Source organism: Pungitius pungitius, chromosome 10 (genome assembly GCF_949316345.1).
Source record: "Pungitius pungitius chromosome 10, fPunPun2.1, whole genome shotgun sequence".
NCBI classification, from domain to species: domain Eukaryota; kingdom Metazoa; phylum Chordata; class Actinopteri; order Perciformes; family Gasterosteidae; genus Pungitius; species Pungitius pungitius.
The window spans coordinates 3704391-3725383 of NC_084909.1; the positions used below are offsets into that span (position 1 = coordinate 3704391).

The following is a 20993-nucleotide window of genomic DNA, read 5'->3' on the forward strand; positions in this document are numbered from 1 at the left end:
ATTAAAACACACACACTTACACGGATACACTCGAGACTTAGACCGGAGCAGGCTTCCAGGTGCACGAGCTGCGTCCAGATTTAAGGATTTGGACAGGATGCGACCAGGAGTCAGCTCCGCCTTCAAAATAAAAGAGGCAAACAAACACGCGGATTGTATAAATGAACTGAAGTAAGAAATCAAATTAGGGGCAAAGGTTAAACTAGTCACGCAAATAAAAACAAGAGAGCTTAATCTTACATTCATTCCCACAAGAAACAAACACTATAGTTGTCCATTACATCAACTTACATTTTATATCTATCAAAAAGTGTTCAAATTGAATACTCTTTAGCCACACTTGTGAAGAATAATTCACAAACTAACTATGTTTAAGCTCCACTTTCCTGCCTCTGCCTGTTTAAAAAAGCAACAATTAAACTTTATACAGGTTTTAAACAATACAAATGCAAATGAATAAACATTGATAGAAATAAATAATTATATCTTGCATAACTGACATGGAAATATGACTATCAGCATTAACAATGAAAATTCACTCATTGAACAAGCTCAATGTTTCCTTTCATCTCGTCTTTATAAACCACAGCGCCCCATATAATAAATGTGGTTTTATTTTGAAAATAATGAGCGGAAGTGTGTGTGCTTCCTCCCCCGCTAAATTCCAACGAAGGACTGAATCGAGGTGGAGCAGAGCAGTTCAGACTCAACGGAGACACACACACACGAATTCACGCGCGTACAGACAGGAGCGCGCACGGGTCTCACCTCCTCTCCATCATGGCTCCTCCGCCGGATACCACGTTGGATGTAAACGCGCTCGTGTCGTGGGAATAAAGGGATCCACGCGCTGTTAAATGGAAACCATGTCGCCGCAGCAGGGGGCCATGGGACAGAACCGGTCCGACTCCCTGGCGGGGGACAGCAAGAAGGTACGAGCGCCTCGACACAGCGCGCAAAGGGCGTGCGTATTTACGCACGGATCCAACCCAGCGCTCTCCTCCAGGATCAGATCGATTCATTTAGATGAGTGCGTGGAGATACTGTTCACGGGGTCTAGATTTTAAATTGTCTTGTTTATCATCGACGGAAACTGCAGTTTTTCGTCGGGCTTCGGACTGAAAAATAACTCTAATAACTTGTTTTATTATCAGAATAACGAGACGCGCTGCCATGACCCGTTCTAGGTTACAATCGGCCTTTTTAAGCTGTGTTTCCTCAATCATTCACATTGTGTATCTGGTGAAGATGCGGTGCTTTAACAGCCTTTGAGTTCATTATCATTTTTACAAATGTTGCCCTGTTTTTGGCACAATGGATCCGTCTGTCAGGGCTGCGGGCTTCTCTTTGTGACTCAAACGGCCTCAGTAGAAACATGCGGGGCCCCCTTGCCGATCACAGTAACTATTGATTAATCAGACAGACCGGAGCCACTCATCACCCCGGGATCGGTGCTCCGACACAAAGAGGACGATCCTCGGGGAGCCCCCCGGTTCAGTCCCAGTGAACAGCGCCCCCAACCAGCGCGTGTTTGACAGGTGTAACTGCACCGTCCAACGGTCAGCGTGAGATATGACGTCAGAGAGGTCCCGCGTGAAGACGGGATCGACAGTTTTGAGCAGGAATGAAACCAAAGGATTTACATATACATATGCACACATATGTAGCCTTGATTTCTACAGTGACTGCAGGGGGGGGGGGGGGGGGGGCAAGGCCATGTAAGAGAGACTCCCATTTCATGATGACAGAATGATTAGGAAGCTCAGTCAAGCATAACGTTTCAAGAACCATAACAGATCGCAGGATTTTCACAATATGTCGCTTTTGATTCTTCATATATAGACTTATATATATATCTTTTCTTGAAATGAAAGTAACAAGTGAGAGAGAACAAGTGAAAAGTCTGTAAAATAACCTCAATGTCCTTTATGTGCACGAGATAACGCTGAGTAGCAGAGTGTGAAGGAACCGACGGAGACGACGTGTAATCTCAGATTATCACCCTAGAGGTCCTCCTCTGATACATTGTCTCCTGGCACCACAATGCAGTCACTCAAGTGGGTTTCCAATGCTTTTTTGTGAGTGTTTCAGTAGCTCTCAGCTCGGGGGGGGCAGGGGGGGGGGGGGGGGGGGTTCTCTCGTGTTATTACTGCTACTTGGAGAATTCAGCTGGTGAGATGTGAGAAACCCGAGCTTCGACCAGCAGGAGTTTGTGTCGGAGAGTCATAGAGTTCACCCTGACGACGTGCACGGCTTCATCTGCACAGATGGTATCAGCGGGGTCACTGGGCTCTGCAGAGGTGTCTGAGGCCGCGTGGGCGCGTCGACTCGCTGCTGTCAATCACCTCACACCTGCAGGAGGAACCCGGCATCGATGAACCAGTTAAAGAGCCCGTGGGGGGTGGAGGGGGGGTGGAAGTAGATGCATCTTGTCGTTGCCCCGTGTGACTCCCGTGAGTCGAATTCCTCCTCAGCGCGCCTACGGGAGAGGAATGTGTCTGCTGAGTGAGTGCTTAGGCCTCGCGTGCCTCCGATGGTTGGGCTTCCATTGGAAGAGCTTCTCCCACTTCGTCCGGCTGCAGTGGGAGCGAGGGAGCACGTTGGTGTTTTCATCTGTCCGTCACCTCCATCCATTCAGCTCACTTCCTCTTTTCACCACTGTCACTTCTGCTTTTCTTTCACCAAACATCCACAGACACACACAGACCTAGTGTTAGTGGAGTTTACTCGATTTCCCTCCTATGCTTCCTGCATTGTGCTTTCAAACTAACAAATGACATCACGTCACCTGTACTGACCCCCCCTCCCTCTCTTTGTGTAGAAGATGAAGACTTTGGCCCAGAGGCGACAGTCCGCTCCCTCGCTGGTCATCAGCAAAGCCCTCACCCGATCGAGAAGCACGTCCAGGTACGAGCTCGCACACACACACACACACACACACACACCAGCTGACACAGTGGCATCACGTTGGCCTGCAGCTCCTCAGAGGATCTCTGGATGTTCTCCAGAAGTCGTCTGGAGTCAATCCATCGTACCTCTAACACGCTTCCTCTCTCAGTTTACTCACACGAAGAGACAAGAAGTGAGGGGACACAAGTGGACTTTGGCTGCTGGTTTCACACAAGGATCGAGTGTGTGTGTGTGTGTGTGTGTTGGAGAAAGTAAGATAGATAACTCAGGTATTCAGTAGTCAGAGACGAAGGGTGAGAGAGACGAGCTACTGAGTAGAAGTCAAAAGAAGTTTGAAGTGTGTGTGTGTGTGTGTGTGTGTGTGTGTGCGCGCAGGGCGGATATCATAGTAATCAGTCAGACAACTCACAGCAGAGAAAGGTCAGAGGTCACGCTGTTGTTGTGAATGTCTTTCAGCAGAATGTCTTTTATTTGCCTACATTTATGATTTCTTACTCTATGTTTTGGTAACTAGCACAGTGTACTACTGACAGTACTACTAAAGCACAGTGTACTACTGACAGTAATCCTAAAGCACAGTGTACTACTGACAGTACTACTAAAGCACAGTGTACTACTGACAGTAATCCTAAAGCACAGTGTACTACTGACAGTACTACTAAAGCACAGTGTACTACTGACAGTACTACTAAAGCACAGTGTACTACTGACAGTACTACTAAAGCACAGTGTACTACTGACAGTACTACTAAAGCACAGTGTACTACTGACAGTAATCCTAAAGCACAGTGTACTACTGACAGTACTACTAAAGCACAGTGTACTACTGACAGTAATCCTAAAGCACAGTGTACTACTGACAGTACTACTAAAGCACAGTGCACTACTGACAGTAATCCTAAAGCACAGTGTACTACTGACAGTACTACTAAAGCACAGTGTACTACTGACAGTAATCCTAAAGCACAGTGTACTACTGACAGTACTACTAAAGCACAGTGTACTACTGACAGTAATCCTAAAGCACAGTGTACTACTGACAGTACTACTAAAGCACAGTGTACTACTGACAGTACTACTAAAGCACAGTGCACTACTTACAGTACTACTAAAGCACAGTGTACTACTGACAGTAATCCTAAAGCACAGTGTACTACTGACAGTACTACTAAAGCACAGTGTACTACTGACAGTAATCCTAAAGCACAGTGTACTACTGACAGTACTACTAAAGCACAGTGCACTACTTACAGTACTCCTAAAAGCACAGTGTACTACTGACAGTACTACTAAAGCACAGTGTACTACTTACAGTACTCCTAAAAGCACAGTGTACTACTGACAGTACTACTAAAGCACAGTGTACTACTGACAGTACTACTAAAGCACAGTGTACTACTGACAGTACTCCTAAAAGCACAGTGTACTACTGACAGTACTACTAAAGCACAGTGTACTACTGACAGTACTACTAAAGCACAGTGTACTACTTACAGTACTCCTAAAAGCACAGTGTACTACTGACAGTACTCCTAAATCACAGTGTACAGTAAATATTAGAAAGCATATTCATGTATTATCATCATTTTTCAACATGTTTACTGTATAACGTGGATGATTTATAACTGCAGTAAAACCAGGAGCATTAAATAATCATTTAAGTGATATTTATATAAATCCTGACGGAAATATTTTCCAAACCGCGATAGTTTGTGGTGTTTTATTTTGAATGTCGTCTTCTCTGTTTTTCCTTCTTCTTATTATTCCACATGTTAGTTCACTTTATTATTAAAGCTCCACCTGACTCCCGATCAATGATTTCATTTTATCATAAAACACAACTTCTTTAAGCTCTAACGACCTTCTTTCTGTAGAATAATAAGTTACATTTCATTCCCTTTTCTTCCGACTCACAAAAACACACTTCATGCACATCACATTTCTTCGTATCAACAGCACAGATGAATTATTCTGACGTGTGTGTGTGTGTGATTTATTTAATCTCATTTAATCACAGCGCACATGTTACGAGAGGAACAGAAGACAGACGGAGGGTTTAATCATAAGAGGGAGACGCACACACAGACACACACTGGTCTTATGTGTGTGTCTTCCATCAGGAGGCGAGAAGTCACAGCTGTTATTCCAGCTGTGCGTGTCTACAAGTGTGTGTCTGTGTGTGTGTGTGTGTGTTGTCCTCCACCCCAGCCATGAGTCCTAAGACGTTGTCATGGTGACGTCTCCCACTCGTGCCCTGATGCTTCAGCCACCTCCACCTGGGGGAGAGGTGGAGGGGGGGGGGGGGTGGAGAGGAGATGTAGGAGAAATGGAGGAGGGGTGCAGTGGAGGTGGAGGAGAGGTGGACGGGAGGTGTAGTGGAGGAGAGGAGGTGGAGAGATGGAGAGGAGGTGGAGGAGAGAAGGTGGAGAGGAGGTGGAGAGGAGGTGAAGGGGAGGTGAAGGAGAGGTGGAGGAGGGGAGGTGGAGGAGAGGAGGTGAAGGGGAGGTGGAGGAGAGGAGGTGAAGGGGAGGAGGTGGAGAGGAGGTGAGGTGAAGTGGAGGTGGAGGAGAGGAGGTGGAGGAGAGGTGGTGGAGAGGAGGTGGAATCCAGCTGGGCTTTGAGCCGTGAAGGAGGAATATGGAAGCCTGTCACAGACGTCATGTGACCGCTGCTCCACAGGAAGAAAGAAATCCAGTGCATGAGTTGTGTAAATGTTTTCAGTGGGGGGGGGGGCATTTACCACATGGGGAGTATCCTCCATCCTCCAGAAACAATAGCTGATTGTTTTGTAACTGATTCTGAGATCGACGTGTCCTTCATGCAGCGAAGCCCCAAAGAGAGACGGACCCCCCCCATTCAAACCTTCTTTAATGACCCCTCAGTAGGTCCCATCCAGCCTTATTGGCTCCATCACTTATGCAACAGAAGGACCGGAACCAGCAGCGAGTACCAGGGGCCTGCACGTGGAGAAGAGAGTGTGTGTGTGTGTGTGTGTGTGTGTGTGTGTGTGTGTGTGTGCAGATTGGGGGCTCTTATCTGTTTGACGAAGGATAAACAGGAAAAAGATCCCTTTAAACTATTTCCTCTTCCTCCCAAAGTTCCCTCTGAGTTTACGTGGAGATTCTACTGAAACAGGCGGAGTTATCTCAGTCTCTATTGCTACGCCTTCATTTAACGTCCTTTTGCCCCGTTTGGATGCAGTAATGAACAAAGAGGACTTAATTGGTGAAAGTTAATCACGGCCTCATAGTGACTTTCTATCTCCTTGATTAGGCCGATCTGCTCAGCTTCCATTCTTTCCTTTCAAAATAAAAGCCCGTGCTCATGTTCTCATGTTCTCATGGTTCACACTTTGAGTTCCTGTTGGCAACAAGTGGTTCTTTTTTTGTGGGTTGATTGTGTGTCCATTTTGTCTGTGCCCCCCTCCCAGGGAAGGCTGCCTCTCTCCAGTCCACCCGGAGTCGTGTCCCCTGGTGCAGGCCTTTCTGGCAGAGTGTCCACGCCGCCTCTTCCTGGGTCACGCCCAGACGCAGCTGAAGACGGGCCTGCAGACGCAGGAGAGACACCTCTTCCTCTTCAGCGACGCGCTGCTGGTCACCAAGGCCAAGTGAGTGTGTGTCTGTGTGTGTGCGTCTGTGCGTCTGTGTGTGTGTGTGCGTCTGTGTCTGTGTGTGTGTGTGTGTGTGTGTCTATATGCTTGTGTGACACAAACAGGAACAACAGAAGACATGTCAGCTCCTAGTTTTTTGATGGAGGAAGGAGTCACAGCTATCTCCCCTGAATTCTCCTCTAATCCCCCCCCCCCCTCCCCCCTCCTCTCCTCCTCGCTCCACAGCATATAATTATTTCCCGGCCCAATTACATCCATATGAAGCCCGGCTCAGATCAAAGCCGGTCTGGCCGGCCTCAGGGCCTTCGGTACGGGGCCCCGCCCACTAACGGCCACACGCCCACACACACACACACACACACACACACACAATCACACACACACACACACACGCCTTTTCAAAAATAGAACCTTAAAGAGCACATTTGTGTTTTTGGGGTAGAGAAAGCCAAGGCGGTGTTCTTGTGCCGTACACACAGCAGGACCTCGGTGGTCCGTCCTACAGGAGCCGAGGGCCTGTGGGGGGGCGGGGGGGTGGGATGCGGGGGGCAGCCCGGAGAGGCTATTATCGGCCATCTCATTGTGGTTGAACACTGGCCGAGTCTGAGGAATTTGTGTTGGCATGTGTGTGTGTATTAATGGATGTGAATGTGCGTTTGTGCGGGACTGTGTGCGTACGCCACATGGACTTTTTCTTCCACATAATCACAGACGAATACGCTTCTACTCGCCGCCTTAAAACCAAAATAGATGGATGTTTTATCAGATCTTTACAATCCACGGGTAGAGGTTTGCAGGAAAAGGAAAGTTGTGCTTCAAAAGCAGAGGATCTCAGTTAGTTCCTTGTGGAATACCTTTTTTAAAAGTGTAAATATACACTCACCGGCCACTTTATTAGGTACCCCATGCTAGTAACGGGTTGGACCCCCTTTTGCCTTCAGAACTTCCTCAATTCTTCGTGGCATAGATTCAACAAGGTGCTGGAAGCATTCCTCAGGGAGTTTGGTCCATATTGACATGATGGCATCACACAGTTGCCGCAGATTTGTCGGCTGCACATCCATGATGCGAATCTCCCGTTCCACCACATCCCAAAGATGCTCTATTGGATTGAGATCTGGTGATTGTGGAGGCCATTTGAGTACAGCGAACTCATTGTCATGTTCAAGAAACCAGTCTGAGATGATTCCAGCTTTATGACATGGCGCATTATCCTGCTGAAAGTAGCCATCAGAAGTTGGGTACATTGTGGTCATAAAGGGATGGACATGGTCAGCAACAATACTCAGGTAGGCTGTGACGTTGCAACGATGCTCAATTGGTACCAAGGGGCCCAAAGAGTGCCAAGAAAATATTCCCCACACCATGACACCACCACCACCAGCCTGAACCGTTGATACAAGGCAGGATGGATCCATGCTTTCATGTTGTAGACGCCAAATTCTGACCCTACCATCCGAATGTCGCAGCAGAAATCGAGACTCATCAGACCAGGCAACGTTTTTCCAATCTTCTATTGTCCAATTTCGATGAGCTTGTGCAAATTGTAGCCTCAGTTTCCTGTTCTTAGCTGAAAGGAGTGGCACCCGGTGTGGTCTTCTGCTGCTGTAGCCCATCTGCCTCAAAGTTCGACGTACTGTGCGTTCAGAGATGCTCTTATGCCCACCTTGGTTGTAACGGGTGGTTATTTGAGTCACTGTTGCCCTTCAATCAGCTCGAACCAGTCTGGCCATTCTCCTCTGACCTCTGGCATCAACAAGGCATTTCCGCCCACAGAACTGCCGCTCACTGGATGTTTTTTCTTTTTCGGACCATTCTCTGTAAACCCTAGAGATGGTTGTGCGTGAAAATCCCAGTAGATTAGCAGTTTCTGAAATACTCAGACCAGCCCTTCTGGCACCAACAATCATGCCACGTTCAAAGTCACTCAAATCACCTTTCTTCCCCATACTGATGCTCGGTTTGAACTGCAGGAGATTGTCTTGACAACGTCTACATGCCTAAATGCACTGAGTTGCCGCCATGTGATTGGCTGCTTAGAAATTAAGTGTTAACAAGCAGTTGGACAGGTGTACCTAATAAAGTGGCCGGTGAGTGTATGCTCATTTCAGCTGATATATATGTGGTTCAACACACCCGAGCACCCTACTTTTACTCCGTTGTGAACACTAAATGTGTAACGAGATAGTTTGCGTTACCTGTTAGCAGCATGAAAAAGATGGGAAATTATGATTCAGGACTCGAAAGCGGCTCGGTTCTTTGTTCAGGGTTGCAAAGATTTCCCTTAAATACTTTTGATTAGTCATCTATTACAGAACATACAAATTTACGTAATTTACGGAGCAAAACAAATCCACATTTTACTCTGTTTTCTGCCTCTTTGTTTTGGAATAACTGTAAATGACTCGTCTCCTGCAGGTCTCCCACCCACTTCAAGGTGAAGGCGCAGGTCCGGGTGTGTGAGATGTGGACGGCCGGCTGCATGGACGAGGTGAGCGAGGGCACCACCAGCCCCGAGAGGAGCTTCGTCATGGGCTGGCCCACCTGCAACTGTGTGGCCACCTTCAGGTACGAACCACCCCCCCCCCCCCCCCCCCCCGGCTCATAGGACTAAATGGAGCCAGCTTTACAAAAACAGCTCTTCTCATCATTCCAAGTCTTGTTGAAAAGTAGACAACGTGTCATTGGTGTTAAAACAATCGTGTGGTGTCTCTTTTACCCCCCCCCCCCCCCCCACAGCTCAGAGGAGCACAAGGAGAAGTGGTTGACTCTCATCAAAAGGTAAATGTGGAGTTTGTGGATTGTTTTTTGTATATATGTCAGATTTGGATGGAAAAGGGGGATTAAATAGATCAATTTCTATATTTTATATAAATGTTTCCTTTGCAACTACAGTGCTGTATCAAAAAAGCTTTTATTCCTAATCTTTTTTTTTTGTTTAAACGCCGTTTTTTCTGCCTGCAGTCTGATCATCGCGGGCAAAGGGAAGGAAGAGCCCAAAACCGTCCCTCTGAAGATATTCGCGAAGGATATTGGAAATTGTGCATATGTAAGAATACCGATAAATGACATCATCATCAACGTGTATGACATCATCAGCTGGATGGCTCCGTAAAGCTTCTGTAACTCCTCCTCCAGGCCAAGACGCTCGCGGTCAGCAACAGCGACAGCACGGCCGACGTCATCCGCCTGGCCCTGCTGCAGTTTGGCATATCGGTGAGTAGAAGAGCCAAGTGTGTGGGGGGGGGTGTCCTTTCATTCAGATGCTCAACCCTCTGTCTCCTCGGTCCAGGGCTGCGTGAAGGACCACCGGCTGTGGGTGAACTCCAGTAAGGACGAGCCCCCCTACCCTCTCATCGGTGAGCAATCCTCTACTCCTTCACCTAGTCCTTCCCCTGCCGCCGTCCTAACGGCTACTTCCTGAGTGGAAACTGTTTTAGAGAGCCCCCCCCCCCCCCCCGGGCCGTTAGCCGTTAGCGCTGTGTCACTATCTTGCACCGTGATCTTTTGATCCGCTCTCAGTAACGCCTTCTTTTTGGCTCCTCGTCGCATACCGAAGCCTTGACCCCTGACCTCTAACCTCTGGACCCTCCCTCCCCCTATTCAGGCCACGAGTTTCCCTTCAGCATTAAGATGAGCCACATTCGGGACGGAGGGAGCTCTGTCGGCGGAGGACCGGGAGGAGGAGGAGGAGGAGGAGGAGGAGGAGGAGGGCCGGGGAGGGACCCCGCCACCCCCACGGACTGCCCGGGGGTCCTGCTGCTGGACCAGTGCCTCCCTCCAGACACCCAGTGCCAGTTCATCCTCAAGCCCAGCAAAGTGGGACAGACGCTGCTGCTAGGTGAGAGTGTGGCCCCCCGTTCGGGGGGGGGGGGGGGGTCCCCCAGCCCTTATTTTAATGAGTTCACATGAGCGGCCCAGACGGAATTAAAAGTCTTTGAACTTTGAACCTTTCTAACGTGGTGTTGAAGGTCTAAAGCTGCAGGACAGAAGAAGAATCTTCTTTCCACCGAGTGAATGTGACTCCGTGTGAAACCATGTGAGGATGCAGAAGTGTTCACGGAGGGCAGAACGCACTTCCTCGTTGTGGGGGAACAAGACAAAGAGCAGGCTGACGGAGGGGGAGGAAGGCACGAGGGTGGGGGCGGGGGGGGGGGCGCGGAAAGTAAAAAGCGATGACTCGGCTATCGAGGGAGACTGAAGGCCAGCGGGGGTGAAGGAAAGAGAAACAAGAGACTGTGGGAGACTGTAGAGAGAGGAGGGGAGGGGGGGCAGAAAGAAAGGAGAAATAAAAACAAAGAGGAGGGGGGGGGGGGTCAGAGGAAATCGAGTTGAGGGTAAAAATGCTTTCCAGTTAAGAAGGAACTGCGAGCAAATGCCGACCTCGCCCTCGTCTATGCTCAAACCCATAATTTTTGGCTTAGCTGATCACCAGCTGATCACCAGGAGCCAATCAGCAGTGAGAGCCAATCAGCAGTGAGAGCCAATCAGCAGTGAGAGCCAATCAGCAGTGAGAGCCAATCAGCTGTGAGAGCCAATCAGCAGTGAGATATAATCAGCAGTGAGATTCTCTGGCTGAAGTTATTAAAATAACTCACTTTGAATCTTCATCACAACAAATGCAAACCTTTAGACACACAACCCATAATTAAGGTAACGCCTCAAAGCAAAGATGGCGTCCACAGGAACGGTTGCAGAGAGGTTAAATAACAATGAGTTCTATGTGAGGTACGTCGCACAGTTTGTCCCCTTCCACCCCCCACCCCGCTCAAAGGATCCTGCACACCCTCAAAAAAAAGTCTCTTCATGAGATAAACGTCATCGCTTCAACATCCGACCTGTTTATTACACTAAAATACCACTTTCAATGAGTTCATTTGTTCGCACACCGAGGTGAAGCTGGTTGGTCGAACTGTGAAGGCTACGCGGGTTCTGATTGGATCCCGCTGTAAACATACCGTTGACATGCAGACAGGACCTCTTAACCCCGACAGCACAAAGAGACACTGTGACACACACAGACACGCACACACACACACACACACGCGCACACACACGTCTGAGGATAAAAGCTTCTTTCTTCTTCTACTGACAGCCTCTTTTTAGCTTCTTCTTCTTTTAGTTTAAATAAGTCGCAGTCTGAAAAAAATAAAGCTTACGTACGCACGTATGTTGTCCCCCCCCCCTTCCCCCCCCCCCCCCGTCCACCAGAGCCTGGCCAGCAGAAGTCCTTCAAGAGGAAGCGCTCCCTGATCAACTGGCCCTTCTGGAAAGGCTCCAGCTTGCAGCTGGACGGCCCGCCGCTGTCCCCCACCTTGCTGTCCCCCACCTCGCTGTCCCCTACCCAGGGACGACTGTTTGGACGGCCCCTGAGCTCCCTCTGCTCCCCGGATCTGCCCAAACCCGTCATGGTGAGGGGGTGGCGGGGTTAGAGTAATCTTCTGCAGATTCTTCTTCCAATCAGCCGATTAAATAATTAAATTTCCCCCAACCCCCCCTTGCAGGACATGCTGGTGTTCCTGTACCTGGAGGGGCCCTACACCCGGGGTGTCTTCAGGCGCTCAGCCGGGGCCAAAGCCTGCCGGGAGCTCCGGGACCGTCTGGACCACAGAGACGAGGACCCGGAGATCGCACGCCAGTCGGTGTTCGTCATCGCCGCGGTGCTGAAGGTACACACACATACACACACACACACATGGACACGTTCATCAAATGATGATGATGTATGTATATATATATATATATATAGATATATATATATAAAGTGAGAATACAAGACCTAGTTTTAGAAGAAGCCGCTCTTCCTCCTGCAGGACTTCCTGCGTAACATCCCGGGCAGCCTGCTGAGCGCCGACCTGTACGACCAGTGGATGGAGGCCATGGGGGGGGAGGAGGGGGACGAGAGGACCCGAGCCGTCCAGAGGTAGGATCGCCTCACTCCATAGGGGGGGAGGAGTCACTCACGCTCCACAGAAAAAGCCTGAACTTTGTGCCCCCCCTGCCCTCAGGTTGCTCCGCCTCCTGCCCGCTGACAACCTGCTCCTGCTGCGTCATGTGATCGCCGTGCTGCACTGTATCCAGGGCAACGCCCAGGACAACCAGATGAACGCCTTCAACCTGTCCGTCTGCATTGCTCCCAGCATGCTTTGGGCTCCGGCGCCGGGCACCCCCGAGATGGAAGGCGAGGACAACAAGAAGGTGGGGGGGGGGGGGGGAGGCCGACAAGCAGCTACTTCCTACTGACGTAGCAATGTGAACAAAGGACGATTGTGTACTGGACCAGCTGTAAAACATCTGGTTTTACAGCCAAAGCATCACGTGCTAAAGCGTCATTCTGTGTAGTGACCAGCAGGGGGCGACTCCTCTGGTCCCATAGACGTCTATGAGGAAATTACTCTACTTCTCTCTTTATTTATTCCCTCAGTAAACATAGTAAACATGAGTTTATGGTCCCAGTCCATAGTTTCCTCAACACTGCATGATGTTGTCTATGTACGATGTGCTTTCTATGCAATGGACCCATATGTTTGTGCTCATATATGACTTTTATGTTTCATTCTGTCATTTACTGCTGAGTCATCACTGAGGGATCAACATCTGCTTCAGTAGCAGAAGGACTTTTTTAAAACAGGATTTAAGTAGTCTGTTGCAAGACACTTTCAGTGTGGTGTGTGTCTGTGTGCGTGTCTGTGCGTGTGTGTGTCTGGGTGCATGTGGGTATGTGTGTGCGTGGATGTCTGTGTGCGTGTGGGTATGGGTATGTGTGTGTGTGTGTGTGTGTGTGTGTGTGTGTGTGTGTCTTTGTATGTGTGTACATGTGTGTCTGTGTGGGTATGGGTATGTGTGTGTGTCTGTGTGCGTATGGGTATGTGTGTGTGTGTGTGTCTGTGTGCATGTGGGTATGTGTGTGCGTGGGTGTCTGTGTGGGTATGGGTATGTATATGTGTGTGTGTGTGTGTGTGTCTGTGTATGTGTGTACATGTGTGTATGTGTGTGTGTGTCTGTGTGCGTGTGGGTATGTGTGTTAGAGGCCTGCTCAGACAGTGTGTAAACTCTGAGGAATTTAACATTTCTGTGGAACGCCAAACTTCCTCCTCATGACTGTGCAAGTGTCTCTGTGGTTTGAAACGTTTGATCAGACTGACTGACAGGTAGACAGACAGGTCGACAGCTACACATATACGATCTATAGATGGATAGATAATATATAAATGTTTATGTCATCGTCTTATGTCTCATCTGATTGTATCAATGTGGATTTCAGATTTAATCTCCTCACAGAATCACACCAACCGGTTCATAGATTTAGAGACGTGTCCAGCTGGATTAAAGGAAACACACTTGGCTAAAACCTGAAAGGCGTCACGCAGATGCCCTGCAATGACCCCCCCCCCCCACCCCCCGTCCCCGTCCCCGTCCCCCATGATTTCACTCAGACACACAGAGCTTTTTGATTTGTGGCCTGTTTGGGAATTTACAGTATTTCAGCTACTCAGTGGGTGGCTGGTTTTCTTATCTTCTCCTGTGTGTGTGTGCAGGAGGTGGTTGAGGTTCATTGAGAAACCATTGCAAAAAACCTCCTACAGAATCCAGAGGCCTAAGTGTATGTCGCTGAGACACACACACACACGCACAGTCGTCAGCACAAATACCCACAGTTACTTAAATATCTCTTTGGCAAACACCCCCCCCCCCCCACACACACACACACACACACACTTCTTGTTTGTGTGTGCAGACTGAGCGCAGGCAGCACTTTTTCTGGGAAGAAAACTTTAAAAAATAACAAAGTGGGATTTCGACATTTCCCTCCGCTGTGGTCGGAGGGGGGGTTGTTGGGGGGGGGCATGCTGGCTGGGTGGTGGCTGCCTTCCAACCTCATCTGGAGACTCATGAACGCTGCTTTTTAGCCAGTTGACTTGTTCCTCCGTGTCTGTCCTCTGATGTTGAAGTAAACCGTCCTTCAGCTGGACGTCTCTCTACGGAACGTTGCTCCTCTTTCCTCCTGCTGTGTCTTACGTTTACTCACAGCGACTTCCTCACAGCGACTTCCTCACAGCGACTTACACACAACGACTTCCTTACAGCGACTTTCTCACAGCGACTTCCACACAGCGACTTCCTCACAGCGACTTTCACACAGCGACTTCCACACTGCGACTTCCTCACAACTACTTCCACACTGCGACTTCCACACTGCGACTTCCTCACAACTACTTCCACACTGCGACTTCCACACTGCGACTTCCACACTGCGACTTTCTCACAGCGACTTCCACACAGCGACTTCCTCACAGCGACTTCCTCACAGCGACTTCCTCACAGCGAATTCCACACAGCGACTTCCACACAGCGACTTCCACACTGCGACTTCCACACTGCGACTTCCTCACAGCGAATTCCACACAGCGACTTCCACACAGCGACTTCCACACAGCGACTTCCACACAGCGACTTCCACACAGCAACTTCCACACAGCGACTTCCTCACAGCGACTTCCACACTGCGACTTCCACACTGCAACCTCTTCACAGCGACTTCCACACAGTGACTTCCTCACAGCGACTTCCTCACAGCGACTTCCACACTGCGACTTCCATACTGCGACTTCCACACTGCGACTTCCACACAGCGACTTCCACACTTGCGACTTCCTCACAGCGACTTCCTCACAGCGACTTCCACACAGCGACTTCCACACTGCAACTTCCTCACAGCGACTTCCTCACAGCGACTTCCTCACAGCGACTTCCGCACTGCGACCTCCACATAGCGACTTCCACACTGCGACTTCCACACTGCGACTTCCTCACAGCGACTTCCACACTGCGACTTCCACACTGCGACTTCCTCACAGCGACTTCCACACTGCGACTTCCACACTGCGACTTCCTCACAGCGACTTCCACACTGCGACTTCCTCACTGCGACTTTCACACTGCGACTTCCACACTGCGGCTTCCTCACAGCGACTTTCACACTGCGACTTCCACACTGCCACTTCCTCACAGCGGCTTCCTCACAGCGGCTTCCACACAGCGGCTTCCACACAGCGGCATCCACACAGCGACTTCCACACTGCGACTTCCTCACAGCGACTTCCACACAGCGACTTCCACACTGCGACTTCCACACTGCGACTTCCACACTGCGACTTCCTCACAGCGAATTCCACACAGCGACTTCCACACAGCGACTTCCACACAGCGACTTCCACACAGCAACTTCCACACAGCGACTTCCTCACAGCGACTTCCACACTGCGACTTCCACACTGCAACCTCTTCACAGCGACTTCCACACAGTGACTTCCTCACAGCGACTTCCTCACAGCGACTTCCACACTGCGACTTCCATACTGCGACTTCCACACTGCGACTTCCACACTGCGACTTCCACACAGCGGCTTCCTCACAGCGACTTCCACACTGCGACTTCCTCACAGCCACTTCCACACAGCCACTTCCACTTCCAAGTCCAAGTTGAGAGTGAGCCTGTCAAGAGAAGCAGGAGGCCTTTAGCAATGTAGCTAGCAGTTAGTGGGTGGAATTAGCAAGGTAGCTAGCCGCTAAATAGGTACAAACTTTAAAGTAAATTTCTATAGGTATTTCTATAATTGCCTGTTTTGCATGAATACGTGGTGGAACAAGCCAGCTTAGTTAGTCATTTGAAGGGAATTCATTCAGCACAAAGGACAAACCAACCAGCCTGTTTTCTCCGGTTTTCAGCAACAAAAAGTCCTTTCTGACCCGACAGAGTGATCTTAAAGGAGACTGAGTCCCAGCAGGAGGCCGCGCAGCGTGCTGTGTGTGTTTACTGGGCGGTGAAGTCGTAGCGTTACAGACCCACAAAACCCCAGGCATGACACACCTGTGTGAGCGCGTGGCTCTGACCATGAGGCGCCCTTCTGTCCCCGCAGGTGTGCGAGCTGGTCCGCCTTCTCATCGAGAACTGCAGCGGCGTCCTGGGAGAAGACGTCGTGTTGCTGCTCCGCAGCTTCAATCAGAAGAGCAGCGGCAGCGACCACGGCTCAGGTGAGCTGACAGGGTTCAATCTCCTCATTCACGAAGAGATCAAGGGGGGTCAGAAGTAGAACATTTTCTTTAAATTAAATGTTTGGGCCGTCTACGCTTAGACGGCTAATTTTGGGAGCTGGTAGGAGAAAATTACAGGATGCACGCATGAGAGGAGATGTCTGCGTGAGCCGTGTAATTTAAGCACTTTGCAGGAAATGTGGTGCTAAAGAAAGACCGTAACACGCGTGTGTCTGGACTGGATTCAGGTGTGTCACAGTAACATTCTATGCCCCCCCCCCTTCCCCCCCAGACGCGTCGTCCTTCCAGATGAACGACTCGTCCTACGACAGTCTGGAGAACGAGCTGAACGACGACCCCGAGTCCCCCTTCCAGGAGACGCCCCCCCTGCGGGACAAGGACAAGCCGGACAGCCGCAGCCGCGACTCCGTCATCACCCTGAGCGACTGCGACCCGGACCCCGACCACGACGGCGACCTCCTGCTGCAGCTCCCCCCGCTGGCCCGACCCCGGAGGTTCAGCCCTGCCGGCCCGGCGCAGGCTCCCAGGAGGCTGCGGAGGAGCTCGGAGCCCGCCTTGGCCCTGGCGAGCCCCGCGGCCTCGACTGCCCATGCCGACGGACCCCGCCTCATGGCGAGGAAGGCGAGCTACGACGCCGCCATGGAGGGGGGCCCGGAGGGAGAGGAGTACGAGGACTTCCTGGAGCAGAGGCTGAGAGGGCTGCAGCTGAAGGAGGAGGAGGAGGAGGAGGAGGACTCATGCGAGAAGGGAGGAGCCAAGGTCCAGAACGGCGGGCGGAGGAGGGTGAAGCACGCCCCTCCGCCTCCGCTGCGGCTGGGCGCTAGCTGCTCCAGCCTCTCGTCGCCGGCGACCTCACCCACAGGCTCCTCCCTCAGCTCCTTAGACTCCGCCTTCTCACAGTTCTCCACCGACTACGCCGCCAACGGGGCGCTCTCATTGGCCGAACCTGCCTCTCTGTCCCCGCTCTTCCTCGGGCGGCCCCATCTGTCCCCCAGGGACTCCCCCCCCCAGAGGGAAGCCCCGCCTCATTGGCCTCCGCCCCCCCAGGTACCGCGGACATACCAACCCCCCCCACATCCACACGGCCTCCACCCGAGCACTTGGACTAAGAAGGAGCGCCGGCTGTCCCTGAGGCGTCCCGGGGAGGACTTGCCCGAGTCAAACGGGGAGACGCAGGCGGGCGGTCCCGGGCCGCAGGACGCCGCCGTGCCGCAGGACGCCGCCGCCGCGCCGCGCCACCGGAGATCCAGCAGCCCGCCGTCCTACCAGCAGGCCCTGCTGCAGCTGCACAGCCGCGCTCCTTTCTACCGGGGCGCCGAGAAGCCGCTCACCATCCGAGAGCTGCGTCAGCTTCACGCCCACGGACCCCCGACCCCGGGCTCCCACGCAGGAAGTGAGGTCAGACGCGAGTGCGCGCCGCCCCCCCAGGGTGTTTTCTTCGGACAGGACGCCACCACCCTGGTGCTGCAGAGGCAGAGGTCCGTGGCTCCGCCCGCGGAGGGACACAACTGGAGGCGGACCCTCCCCCGGCGAGCCTCCGAGCCCTGCGAGGTCGCTGCGACCTCTGACCTCTCCTGCAGCCTCACCCTGGGCAGGGCTCGCACTGTCAGAGGAGGTCAGCGTGCCCGAGGGCCCGGTGTGGAACTGGACCACGGCGAGCCGACCCTCTTCCTGTCTCCCTCCGCCACCCGGGCCGTGCGGGACTACTTTTCCTCCCAGGGGCGGGAGGAGGAGGACTCCGTCCTGCAGGCCAGCCGGGACGTGGCGCTGGCCGTCGTGCAGGGGAAGCGGGAGTGGCAGAGCCGGCGCTGCAGCGACCCGAGAGTCGACGACTTCGAGCAGCTGTTCTTCGCGGAGGAATCGTACGTGTGAACCTCCCCCCCCCCCCCCCCCCCCCGGTGCATAGAAGAGGTACAAAAAGTACAGATGAACTTCCTGCTTCCCGTCTATTGACAAATGTGTCAAACATTCAGATGCAAAGTTCTTATTGTTATTGAGTCTGTTGGCTGATCCTGTGAAGTGGATGTGTAGAAACCGTTTAATCGGACATTTGGATCCTTTGGAGCTTTTTTGCCAAAATGAGAAATATGAACAAAATGAAGGAAGACATGAAAGCGAAAGGACAAAGAAGCATTTGAAGCTTTTTAAAATGAGCCAGTGGAGACCAGGGCCATGACACCTTAGGGTAGCCGCTTCATCACATCAAGATATGATGTATCTATAGATATAGATACAGATATCTACATGATCAAACACACCTTTATCCCCTGAGATGTCATGACCCAGAGGAGGACAGGTTAGGACATATATGTGTATATATATTTATGTATACACCAACATCACCCGCAGAGTGAAGCATTTTCAGCCTCTCTGAATATGTGAATCAATCAGGATGCTATTTATTCACAGGAGCCCAGTTCAAGGACACACAAGGGGGGGGGGGGGGACACTGTGGGGGGGGAATCGATGTGTGTGCATAAGAGAAAGTCACAACGTGTCCTGAGCCGGAATGTGAGAAAACATGTGCCATGGAGTGAGAAATCTCCTTTAATTCTCACTAGCACAGCACTTCATTATCTTCAACAAGAATGACAAGGACTCTGTGTGAGTGTGTGTGTGTGTGTGAGTGTGTGTGTGTGTGTGTGGGGGGGGGGGGGTCTGTGTGTGTGTTAAATTCAACGCGGTTGTTTCCTTTTAACTCTTTTGTCCATCATATTGTGATATTTCTGTGCTGATTTTCGTGGTGACTCTATTTTTCAATGTTCATTTGCTGAAGTGTGTGAATACACACTTGTAGATACACACACATGTAAATACACACTTGTAGATAATATATTCTGAGCACAATAGCGTTGAGACCTCATCACACGCTGTAATAAGGTCATTGTCGGTTCCATTCTAAATGGCCTCATATTGTATTGATTTATTATTAATAATATAATTGTTGTCTCCATTACAGTGAATTGTGTGTGTGTGTGTGTGTATAGTTCTGCATATTTATGATACAAAAATATATAAATATATATATGTAAATATATTACCATGTTGTGTGAAAATGTGTATTTTTCTACATTCTGCTGCTGCTGTTTCTATAGAAAGTGGATTTGCTGCCAGGCCACTGTTTGTTTGTTTGTTTGTTTGTTTGTTTGTTGGATGTCTGATTATCACCAGATGAACGTCATTGATTTTAATAAATGTTGCTCATGAAAAACAACTCTGCAGATCAAACTAAGTTCTATTTCTTTTTTCTGTGGAATCATTTCTGTGTGAGAGGATTAAACCCTTCAAAGAAGACGCACACTATCTCACACACACTCACAATCACACACATACACTCTCACTCACGTTTCAGTCACTGTGGGCTTTTGTACTTGTGTCCTTTCATGTGGGTGAGGGGGGGGGGGGGGTCACCAGTCTGACCTTTGCTGGCATTAAACTAGACGGATTATGTCCAACCTCCATCTCGCCCTTTGTCCTCCTCCCCAACGCTCTCATCCACGTTTAAAGAACTGCTTTGAAGGAGCTTTCTCCTTCCTCTAACTGGGGAACTCCTGGAGGTCTTTGGAGGAACCCATGGAGGTCTGTGGAGGAACCCCTGGAGGTCTGTGGAGGAACCCATGGAGGACTGTGGAGGAACTCCTGGAGGTCTTTGGAGGAACCCATGGAGGTCTGTGGAGGAACCCATGGAGGACTGTGGAGGAACCCCTGGAGGTCTGTGGAGGAACCCATGGAGGTCTGTGGAGGAACCCATGGAGGACTGTGGAGGAGCCCCTGGAGGTCTGTGGAGGAACCCATGGAGGACTGTGGAGGAACCCATAGAGGTCTGTGGAGGAACCCATGGAGGACTGTGGAGGAACTCCTGGAGGTCTGTGGAGGAACCCATGGAGGACTGTGGAGGAACCCATAGAGGTCTGTGGAGGAACCCATGGAGGACTGTGGAGGAACTCCTGGAGGTCTGTGGAGGAACCCATGGAGGACTGTGGAGGAACCCATGGAGGTCTGTGGGTTAACAGCAAAGAGGAACGATGCAACATAACAACCATAAATATCAGGATGGTATTTATTCACAGGAGCCAACGTGGCCCCCTGCACAAGACTTCAGAAGCTCCACCCCCACCCCCCCTCCACGTCCCTCTGATGACTGACGGGTTTTGGGGTGTGGGGGGGATCAGTTTTTCATGCTGAAGGTACAAAGGCTTCTTGGATCTAAGGACTTTTCTCCATGTTTAGCCTCCTTCTAACAAACGACATCATTCACAGTGTCAGCGAGGAATAAACAGTTTGTGAAGATCCGTGTGCAAGAATGTTTGTGTTTGTTCTGTAAGCAACATCTGGAGAGGGGGGGGGCAACAGCATGAGCTCAGAGGATGAGCTCGGCAGGCTTGTGAAACCACACTGTGTGTGTGTGTGTGTGTGT

General features: G+C 50.8%; 1 protein-coding gene across 1 annotated transcript; it reads left to right on the forward strand.

The window, feature by feature from the left end:
- The first annotated feature begins 687 nt into the window (after positions 1-687).
- Positions 688-19007, forward strand: arhgap20 (Rho GTPase activating protein 20). Its single transcript, XM_037489514.2, has 15 exons — positions 688-932; positions 2822-2907; positions 6341-6517; positions 8939-9088; positions 9260-9301; positions 9485-9569; positions 9659-9736; positions 9813-9879; positions 10128-10361; positions 11732-11931; positions 12025-12189; positions 12334-12443; positions 12529-12718; positions 16441-16555; positions 16848-19007. The coding sequence occupies exons 1-15, from the start codon at positions 858-860 to the stop codon at positions 18446-18448; spliced, it is 3375 nt and encodes a 1124-aa protein (XP_037345411.2). The 5' UTR covers positions 688-857; the 3' UTR covers positions 18449-19007.
- The last annotated feature ends 1986 nt before the right edge of the window (positions 19008-20993 follow it).

What these genes read in the sequence shown, in the direction of transcription:
- arhgap20 (XM_037489514.2), top strand. Translation starts at nt 858, where the DNA reads ATGGAAACCATGTCGCCGCAGCAGGGGGCCATGGGACAGAACCGGTCC. An exon ending in GGGACAGACGCTGCTGCTAG is followed by an intron (nt 10,362 to 11,731) that starts GTGAGAGTGTGG and finishes CCCGTCCACCAG; the next exon opens with AGCCTGGCCAGCAGAAGTCC. An exon ending in AGGACCCGAGCCGTCCAGAG is followed by an intron (nt 12,444 to 12,528) that starts GTAGGATCGCCT and finishes CCCTGCCCTCAG; the next exon opens with GTTGCTCCGCCTCCTGCCCG.